Below are 10,809 nucleotides of genomic sequence, written 5' to 3' on the forward strand. Positions count from 1 at the left end.
CCCCAGCTTTTTTCTTGAATACCAGTTTGGTACAGTATTCGCGTGTCACCTAGCCGATATCCGTAAGCCATTTGAATCCGGAAAATAGTCAATGCTTTAACAACTAACAACAATACTTGCATATACTAATGGGTCATAAATGTTTTTAATTCGAACACAAGAACATATAGTCTGATTGCTGATTATGTTATTTAGATTAAGTTCTTGTTTACTTGATAAGCTGAAATCCACCCAAAGGCCTTTGCGCAGGCTGTCAAAGTTTAAATCCACTGATAAAAAAAACTATCACGCTGATTGCAAATAAAGAACAAATATGCTATAGCAGTACTAATTTGCAAATGATTTCAGTCCATTTCAAACAAATTGATTACAATAGAAGGTTCATTACCAATGCTATTTTAAGTCCGTGGGATTCTAATTTGTACTTTAGTTGGTAATTTAGTAATGGCTAAAATAAAATAATTGCCTGCATTCAAACCTAGATAAAACAAACAGACTGCTTCTTTCACCACAATGTTCCTGAAGCTATTCACCAAGGGGCACAATACGGAACTCGTGGGCAGATTGAGTTGAAAAGTTCGGATTTTAACTAAACTGGACGGAAACATGAAAACCATCTGCATTGTGTGTCAGCATAAAGTATCTGGATTGGTGAGTGTGCAACCACGCACTGTTGACAACAAGAAGTAGTAAAAATGAAGTTATAACAAACAATCCAAACTGCACGGGCTTAGTTAATTTGTGACAAAATAATACAATCATGCGAATTACCGTTCCTCCTTCAGGTCAACGTGTGTGCAAATATAAAAATCTTTGAATTACGCGATTTTGTACTGTCTTGATATGTGAAACAAGTTCGTTGCACAATAAAAGCAAAAAAATGTCTCGTGTCCCCATTTCAGCAGTACACCCTGACCTTTGCTTAACCTCATAGCGGGTCGGTTAACTGCCTAAAAGGAATTTCCGCAAAAATGCTGCGCTGTGCAAGTTTAAGCTATCTATAGTTATCGTTAAGCATATGCCGCACCTTATTGCCGATGGAAATGTTTTAACAAACCGTTTTCTCTTAAAGATTTTGAATATCGTAAAATTAGAGTTTGATTGAGTAGGAGTAAGTGTAAATGCGCCAATGTAAATTACATTATAGTTTGTTTAACAAAAATTAAAACGAAGTAAAACGCCCTGTGGCAATTTTTTTGACCGTGTCATTAAAACAGTACTTGGAACTAATAAAGTTGTATCCAAATTTAACCGAAGACATATGTAGAAAGTGACAATGACAATTTCTTTGCGGTGTCTCTAAAACAAATTAAAGTCTTAAAACTCACGACACAGTCTTTCACGTTACGCAACGAACAATGCGTTGACTACGCACGCCCTGATCACGCGTCGATCACGTTTCCGACGCGTGTAACCTGGTGTGATTCAAAAATCATCGGTCTAATGGTCAAAAATTTGTCACAATTCTGCTTTAGAATTCGATTTCTGTCATGTTGGATACGTCATCGACTGGTGACGTAGAACTGATTAAAATGTAACTGCAAGAAACCTGCGCATTTAAGTGGCTAGCATAAAAACTGAAGAAACAGTATTTTGCATTTTTTATTGTAAAAAGTATTAGAAATGATACATTACAAACACAAACAAAATCTCAAAAGCGAACACGTAGTGCTTGACGTCATAGTTAAGTCACATGACGAAAGTGCGGGTCGGAGAAAAAATATGTGGACGTTGGGATAAATATACATAGGTAACAATACTACGACTTAAGACTGTAAATGGGCTTTGCAAATTTGCTACTGAATTTGTGCTGACTTACAGCTGATCAAACCATTTGATCACACACCGGGCGACACAAAATTGGCTTTAGTGCAAAATTTAACATGTAACGTTGGAACTTTATCGAAGTACGTTAAATTTTGAGACAATTGCAATAAAACACGAATTTCTTATCGGTTTTATGAAAACACAAAGTCTTTAAACTAATAGCAAAGGGCTTTCAACTCAAAGTAACAATGAAACTTTCGAGTGTGACACGATGTTGAATTCCCTGTACATTGCTTGATTTCAATACTCACGGGACAAGCAAGCAATGAAACATGACAACAAATATACAATATGAAATCGCAGGTAACATGAGGGCCCTGCGACGCACATGTAATGCAACGCGTCAAACGTAAGACTTACGACGGCCACGTCGTTAATTATGACTACACATATCGTGATGTTACGTAACGCGGCGGAAAGGAAGGATTGGTGACGTAACACACGTTGTGTATTAATGTATCTTACGGACCATTGAGTTGTTTCAGTGACGTACCGGTGTAGTAACTCGTGGGCTGTGACGTAACATAAGTGTCGATGACGTCATATTACTGACACCGGTAACAGCTAGGCAAAAATACGTTTTTTGGCGCAAATACATCAAAGGTTTGCGATTCATGAGGAAGCAGCGTTAGAAGAACCTGTAGTTTTCCGTTTGGTCGCCTGTGTCTTGTCGCCGTTCTGCAGCAAGGAGGTAGCCCTTTGAGTGGACAATGCCACGATTGCGAACCAACACTGAATATCTACAAATATTTTTATGTGCTTTAGTGAGCAGCATAAACTTAAACTATGCTACACATAAAAATCCCACAAAAAGACATCAAAAGTTGATACAATTTAAAATGTATTGTTTCCCCCTTTCCGCACATAAATGATAACTTCCGCCTTTTAAAAAAATTAAACAATGCATGACCGTAGCACTGCAAAATTAACATAAACCCTGAGCTAAATGCAAAATGATTATCAAACGATCATCGTAAAAGAGCAAGCAAACAAGGCGTTACCTGGCGATAAAGGCTGGATTCCAGCTCACAGAATCAACATCGTCAATCGCCTCTGTCATAAAACCTTGAAAGGAGCGTGCGGAAAGAATTTCTGCAAAGTCATTGTCATTATGGTTAGGTCAGCACTATCAGCCCGAAGCAAAATATCGTTGCTTTACTATCAAGTTTATGATCAGGAAAATTGCGCAAAGTCATGGTGGAAATGTTGTGTCGGCACTTCTAGGCTCGAGGCAAAAACCTGACGTGCAGCTAGTATGCAAATATGATAAGCTAAAGCGATTATCTACTTGTACAAAGTGGTTTTGTAGGTGGTCGTTTTACAAGTAAACAATTTTAAATCCTATTTGGAGGATTATTAACACATGGCACTGTGCAGCTAACACATGCCACTTGAAACACAGGAAATTACCTTTCAGTCAAATACACTTGAAAAAGTGCTGAATCATGCATTCATTATTAAAGCAAACAACCGCAGCATATGTGCACTACATATTAATTACAGGGCAAGCTTTTTTAGCTTCGAATGACTTTAAATTTTCCTTTGAAAGTTTTTTTTGCGTGTGACGCATTTGGGCTAACAATGGTCATACCTGGCAAATCATTGTGTGTTAACAATTGAATGCTTTGTTCGCGAGAGAACTGAATCAGATCATTGGGCACCGCACAACAGTTCGTCAAGTTGATTTGATTGATGGACGGTTTGATCTAAAAAACAAGAATGAAAATTAGCAATTATAACTTACAAAAGTTAGGTATCTCTTAACCCAGGGGTCGCCAACCTTTACTACTCAAAGAGCCACTCGGACCAGTTTCACGTAGTAAAAACACACTGGGAGCCACACAGTCGTTTCAAAATTTAAAATAAAAAGCAAAACATTTTTAGTCTTATGACATTCGACTTTTTGTTGTTAGCTAGTGTTTCATTGCATATTAGACACACTGGTATGCTAGCCTTGTCAGCAGAGAAAACAACTTTACGAAGCGTTGCATATTCTGTTTTTGCAGATTTGCACTCCTTTGTTAACGCGTTTGTTACGTAACAATTAACAAACAGCTATTGTTACGCGCGCACACACACTGCAAACAAAAACAGTATTGTCTCATATTGCGTATTAACCTGCGCGCCGGCAGTTTGCCTCTTTCAGACTTCACGTTTGATGGTATAGAGATGGGGTTGCAGGTAACTACAACAAGCGAGTACAGTCATGCTACTGCACTTCAATTTTCGTGTTCGGCATAATCGTCATATAATTTTTATTCAAATGTACAACATTTGGTAAATTCAAAAACTGAGCCGCATCAGAGGGATCAAAGAGCCGCATGCGGCTCCGGAGCCGCGGGTTGGCGACCCCTGTCTTAACCGGATCTCTTAACACAACAGCGTTTCAGAACTGTCGAAAGAGGCTATGTCATTGTTCGTGACACAAAAATTTCAAAATCGGAAGTGAAATCTTTTGTCTGAAAACAACTGTTCAAATCTGGCATGAATATGGTTTCAAAACTCTGTTTCACTTTGATCATGGCAAGTTATAACCTGGCATGGGCATGTCTTCGGTATGTAAACACTATATTTGCTGAGGAAGTGTCACGATCATTCATAAGGATCGGCTTGACCAACCAAAAAGTAGTTTCGGAACATGTGACTTAGTTTACCTACAATCAATTTACATGGGCGTCTACACTACATTCACGTGACTCATTCGAAGCATGTGGTTGGCTCAACAAAGTTTTCGAGAACATGAAAATTGTGCAAAATACAAACAAACATATTTAACTAGACTATTCCACCATGGTAACTAATTGATTGTGTTGCAGGCACCAACGTACAATACATATCAGATCAGCAGACCAGCTCTTTTCTTTGCTCGCTGTAAAAATATGAACATGTCTGACATTTCAAACTGTGACATGACTCAGCTAAACTTGCACCATCTTCGCAGCCTGAGGCGCAAAGTTGCTGCGTCACCAGCAAAAGGAAATTACCGACTGTCACGAATTGAGATTCCGGTTTGTCTACGTTCAAATTCAGGAAGTGAAGAGAAAACACTGTTGGGCCCCCTTGACCGTATTATGATAAGTGGTAAACAACTTTATCACAAAAATCCACCAATTGATGCTTGGAGGTTTGGCTTAACCAGTGGTTCCAAATTTTGTAACTTGAGGGAATTTACTTACATTTTTACACGTGGATTGTAAATAGACACTTAAGCTCTGGTAATATAACCTGTGAAGTTGATAAAAGGCCCACTTTTAAATCATCTGTGTATGGCGTAGCATCTGCTGTATAGTATATTACAGAGAAATGAAAATGTTTTGAATTGTTAAGGAATTCGTCGAAAAATGTTGGGAACCACTGAACTAAGCTAGATCAGGTGTTTAACAAATTCGTCTAAAATAAAGCAAAATAATTTTGGAACAAACAGAGAAACAGTTACCCTGGACTTTATCCCAAAGACGCACGTTTCTGTTTGCTTGCTAATTACAGAGCACCGTCAACAACCTAATTATGCCCCGCATTTAAAACTTGAGCCACAAAACAACATCATAAATTAGGTGACCACAACAATGGCTCATGTGGCACAAAAGATTGATATCCTTTTTGTGCAATGATTTAGCATATAGAAGCCTGGCGGCTTCGAATAGGGAAAAGATTCATATTTGTGTGAAAGCGTACACCACGCGAACGTGTAGCATTCTTTTCAATGAGTCACGAAAAATTCTTCTGTAGTATAGGAGTGGCTGACTGAAAGTTTACCCTACGCAAAGACTATTGTTATCACAGATTTCCGGAATCAGTGGCTTTGTGAACAGACGAAATGCAGGTCACCGATACGAAACCTGCTTTGTAATGCTAAAATCCATGCTTTGCTGAATCACGGTTGAATAAAAGATTTCAAATTTAGGCACAACATGACAGGCAAGTAGTGTCCTAGAGTTACAACCGTCATATTTTGTTTTCATGACGTTATGAACCTTTAATGCTCCAGGATGTTCTCTGTCGTTTCACTGTATGGGTATTTCTTACTTTGTTAAAAAGACAACACAAACGTTCAAAAGGTTACCAACATAGAGAAATATGCCAGACACTTGCTTAGTCAGCAGTAATCGCCATGACAGTTAAACAGGCATTAGAGTTGCGAAAAATGTCAAAATAAGCTGTTTGGTAATCCATCACAGCTGTAAGCCAGGGCGGGCTTTTCAGGCAGGGCATGGGCCTGTTGAATAAAACGGGCCTCATTTTTGCTGCAAATTCACCACCAACTTTGCGTCCTAATTCGTTTTTTTTTTTTAAATCTGGTTCGGGCTTAGGTTTTGAGCTTGTACTTTCGGGTTTTAGTCTTAATTTCAGGTCAGCTTAAAACTATGCCTTAAAAACCTCCAATGGAATATTTCCTCGCCCCAAGGGGAATGTAGTCGCTGGCTATTTTTAACCAACTGAGAAACAGTCACGCCAAATTCCATGGAAAGTGGTTGAACTACGTCATTACAGCCAAGTTCTACCTTAGGCTAAATAACACTGAAACGAAGTTGCTTGAATTTAACCTGCTTGCTGATTTGTCTTCCTTTAAACTCATTAATTCGTTCCTAGTAGCGATCGATTTATCACCGGTCAACCGTAGGTCAACTTTTGAATGGTTTTCAATTCAATAGCCTTTGGCTTCTTCCCGCATAGTGTTTCTACCAGAAACAGTAGCGTTCGACGAAGCGACAAAGTGAGCAATGTGAGAAGTTGATAGGTGGAAAGTCGTACCGTTTTCGTAAAGTTTATGTCTTATTTCGAACGATACAATAATTTATTTTCAGACTTAAAATGACATATTTACATAAACATGACAGAAAAAATTAAACAGATCAAAGTATTTTATAAATTTTAATTTAAAAAGTGAATTCTGAGAAAAATATAACTTAAAACTAACATACTCGTACTTGCGCCAACTGTACTAATCGGTTATTGTAGACCAGATACACAGACTTTTTCATGTAAGATTTACATGTAGGCAACACGTCCATGTAAACCTTGATAAGATAAGCCAGCTGTAAGAAACAAATTTTGGACCACGGATTTCCGTAAAAACGCCGCTCTATCTCCTGGGCACCACCGCACTTCACAACTATACAACCTTAGCTTTAGGATCTTAATCGTGGAATTAAGCTTTTCACACAATCACATAAGGAACGAAAATTTTAGCTAGCTAAATTTGCACCTTTAGTGGAAATAACGCAACATGTAAACCAAGAACCAATCTGTTCCAGTTCAATGCAGCGTGAAAAATAGTTAACGACTTTTGAATCCCATGGGTAAGTTACGTCAAACGGTTGGATTAACCCTAAGATCGGTTGCAAATAATCAATACCAATACGTGGGTAGTTAACTTGCCTGGTAGTTCATGCTTATAGTTTAGGTTTACCTTTACAAAACATTTTTCCTGACGGGTTAGCTCGTAAAATGCGTTGCATCATCTGAGCTTGTTTAAAGGAGGCATTTTTGCATAGCGGTTTAGTTCAGTAGAAGGAAAAGGAAGTGATCACTCACCCTGGCCCACTGGTAAAGTTGGTCAAGACTCATACGATCAAAGTCACAAACTCCGATGTTTGATACATGACCACTGTCCACTGTTGACTCCAACTCCTTCCAAACTGGCTGCAACATAAAAGACAATGAAGGATTTAGGGTTTAAATGAAAAACTGGAAAGTAAGGGTACCATAGAGACACATGCATAAATTAATATAAACTCAGAAAATAGTATAATTATCCATTGAGAATGTATACTGTGTTACTTTGAGGGGATGTAATAGGGTCATAACAGAACAAAAATGTCATGTTTTTTATATGTTAGTTGTTATAATGTAGCAACAATTTTGTGTTTCCTGATTTGGTACTACACTTATAGTTATAAAAATTAAGCAGAAATGCTATATTGAGCTAACAGATGGATTAAGCCAAAAGCAGACAAGGGGATCTTATAAGTTACCTTTACTTTTTCCATGTCTACCACTGGAGCATTTAGATTAAGGTTTTGGGCATCAAGTGTGGATGGTGGTGTAATTGGAAATGAAACCATCAACGAGTCAAGTTTTTGCACATCTAGGCAATGAATAACTGCAAAACAAAGTATAATAGTCAGTTATATCATGTATTTCATTTATATCCTGTATCTCTACAGAGATTCCTATGTTTGACCAGGGTCATTTTTTGGTCGCTCTTAAATTGAATTTGTAATGATTGGGAAATGGATACCACTGCAAGCCAATTAAAAGAAAATACACAACAATATTTTCCTTTGGGGCATGAACTGAAACAAAACATTTTCGCAGTGTTTTAAAGATTTAAAATATGTCATAAAATTTGTCTAAAAAAACTATAGAAAAGTGCTTGTCAAACATCAAAGGTCTGGTCAATATTACTACAACCATCCATTCTCATCAATCTTTCCAACCTCATTATTTCTGTCACTTAAGGTTTGATTGTTTTATAGTTCAGCAAACTCATCCCTCAAAGCCACACCTTCCTAACTGGCCAATTGCAGTTTGTTTGACCAGTGGAAATATTTGCCTCCCTAAATAACCCAGCCACTGCTATTGTAGAAAGGTTTTTTTACTATTCAAACAAATTGGGCACTTTATGCTTGATTGACAATGCAGGCATGGTAGTGGATGAAGATAAATGTTTACCAAGCAAACAACAACACCCCTTTTATCTTTACATAGGGGGGTAGGTGTTAGACTCCCATTCAATCCCTTGGTGATTGTTCCTATGTATAGCCTAAATTACTTTCTTTAATTTACCCTTCCAAATTGACATGGCATAGAAATAGGCATTAGGTGTGTGCCACACAGGGAAATCTGTATATATGCATTTAGAATTACAATGAAACCAAGTTAACATATTATGTTAAAACAGTATTTTCATTATTTTAGATTGTCATTGTGAAGTTACTGTAAAGCTGTAGTTTCAACTGTGGCATACCGCACAATTGACGATTTTTGCTCTATTTTTGAGAAATGATTGTTAGAAGCTTACTTAAACCTATTACCATTTTATGTTTCTTAAACTAAAACAAATCAAAGCCACTGCTCCAAAGTTTGGAAACTTATGCAACTGCTCACCTCGATCCACTGCCTGTCGGATTAATTCTGGCCGCCAATCGTACACAAACAACTTGACAGATAACTTGAGACTTTCACGTCGATCTGGATCAATAGGTGCTTTCATTTCATGGTTCGAAACTTTAAGGACACTTTGGGGTTCCTAAAATGTGAAAAAAATGTAAAATCTTTCAAGTTGCCAGTTACAGTTAGCAATGGCAAGCTTCATCATTGCTTGTCATAACCATGCCAAATACACTGGTGCATTAAACAACTGCATTATTTATGCAAAATTATTGTAATACCATAGAATTATGTGCAAGCTTATGGATTTTCTGATATTCTTTTAGGCCATAGAGTGAAGAGTACACTGCAGAAAGTTACAAAGCTTACTGGTATGTTCATTGGATCCAAGCTAATACTTCCTATCCAAGATTGTACTGCACTGTGAAGAGAGTCCATCAACTACAAATACAATATTTATTAAATCATAAATCCATTAATTATCCTGTTAAACATCACCTATCAAAGGTAGCCAAGAATGAAATTACATAATAATGGTTAGAAAAGTTCATTTTGAGCATTTATTTTTACCTCATCTGTTGATGTCATGTTTTGATGAAACTTGTGTTTTTTCAGCAAATTCCAGTTGATGATGTTTCCTGTGTGAATTTGAACTACAGACGCATGACTCGTCATGACACGTGCAACTTCGGCGCGGTCTCCTTCCATCGACATTTTGATGATACGATTTACTGAATATACTTCACTACTCGCAAAATTTTAGTCAGTTACAAGAATTTAGGGGATCTAAATTTGAGTACAGCACAATCTGCAAAAGTTTCTTAACCTTAGTCAAAGCCAACTTAACGTAAAATCACGACCAGGTTAAATACATTTTGCCAAGAATAAGAATCACAACTAGTAAGTAATATATTTTTGACACTCGCTTACTGAAAATAAACTACCTGTAGTGTAGACCTTGGCTACATCACAAAACGCTGTTTCGTCGTCAAATCAGAGTCACGTAGGACGTAGGCCTAACGGAAATACACAAAAACGGGCTTACCGCTTAACACAGAACCACTAGCCAGCATGTGCCTCGTATGCAATGACACACGTCTCTTTTATACACTCACGCGTAGTAGCTTGGACCGGTGTTGCGTAGCACCACATAGCGCATACCTCGAAGTGAGGTAATAAGGCAGAGCACTTATAAATTAAAATTAGGTTTATTACAAGGACATGTTAAGTAGCTTATATCCGTTAATTACATTTATTATAAATAAGGCTATCCTGTAAATAGCTCATACAACAACATTTAGCTGTTTAATTAAATATATCTGCAATAACAAATCTCACAAGCACTAAACGTTTAAAACAATCTTCAGTTATTTAACAGAACGAGAAAACAGACAGTTTACATCAACATCAAGCTTTTTATAGGTCGCCAAATTTTTGTGTGATAAATGAGGGCCAAACACGTTTATATGCTACTTGCAACCTCGCACACATTTTTATCATTGTGCCAACAAATCTGCTGAATCATGATGCGCAACACTCCTTTTTTCTCTTTATTGCACCACCTCTCGCGTATGGCCACTGAGCAGTGCCTGAACAAACATGACTTGAACGCGTACGTTGAGTGCTCTTCCCGTCAAATCAAGTTGAAATTTATGGTCGAGGTAAATCACCTTTAGGCATGACTAGGCAATTTTGTGTTCTAAGAAGCAGATTAGACCGCTTAGTCCTTGTGGTGCTCGAAGCTTCAGTGAATCTTCATGCCTTTTCTGAAGTATAGGGTAATGCAGTGATTCTCAACAGCGGGCTCTCAGAGCCACATGCGGTTCACAATTACTTATTTTGCGGCCCTCGCCGAGACTCAGAAAATCA

General features: G+C 37.7%; 1 protein-coding gene across 1 annotated transcript; it reads right to left on the reverse strand.

Annotated features, from left to right (window-relative positions):
* Positions 1–1,589: 1,589 nt before the first annotated feature.
* On the reverse strand, positions 1,590–10,050 carry LOC145205200 (glutamate--cysteine ligase regulatory subunit-like). Its single transcript, XM_080077861.1, has 9 exons — positions 9,885–10,050; positions 9,511–9,748; positions 9,310–9,381; positions 8,938–9,079; positions 7,803–7,930; positions 7,363–7,470; positions 3,419–3,533; positions 2,829–2,919; positions 1,590–2,567 (listed from the first exon to the last, which is right to left on the reverse strand). Exons 2-9 carry the CDS (start codon positions 9,652–9,654, stop codon positions 2,456–2,458), a joined length of 912 nt encoding a protein of 303 aa, XP_079933987.1. The 5' UTR covers positions 9,655–9,748; positions 9,885–10,050; the 3' UTR covers positions 1,590–2,455.
* Positions 10,051–10,809: the final 759 nt, after the last annotated feature.

The sequence above is a fragment of the Phallusia mammillata genome, chromosome 8, assembly GCF_965637545.1.
Source record: "Phallusia mammillata chromosome 8, kaPhaMamm4.hap1.1, whole genome shotgun sequence".
Taxonomy (NCBI): domain Eukaryota; kingdom Metazoa; phylum Chordata; class Ascidiacea; order Phlebobranchia; family Ascidiidae; genus Phallusia; species Phallusia mammillata.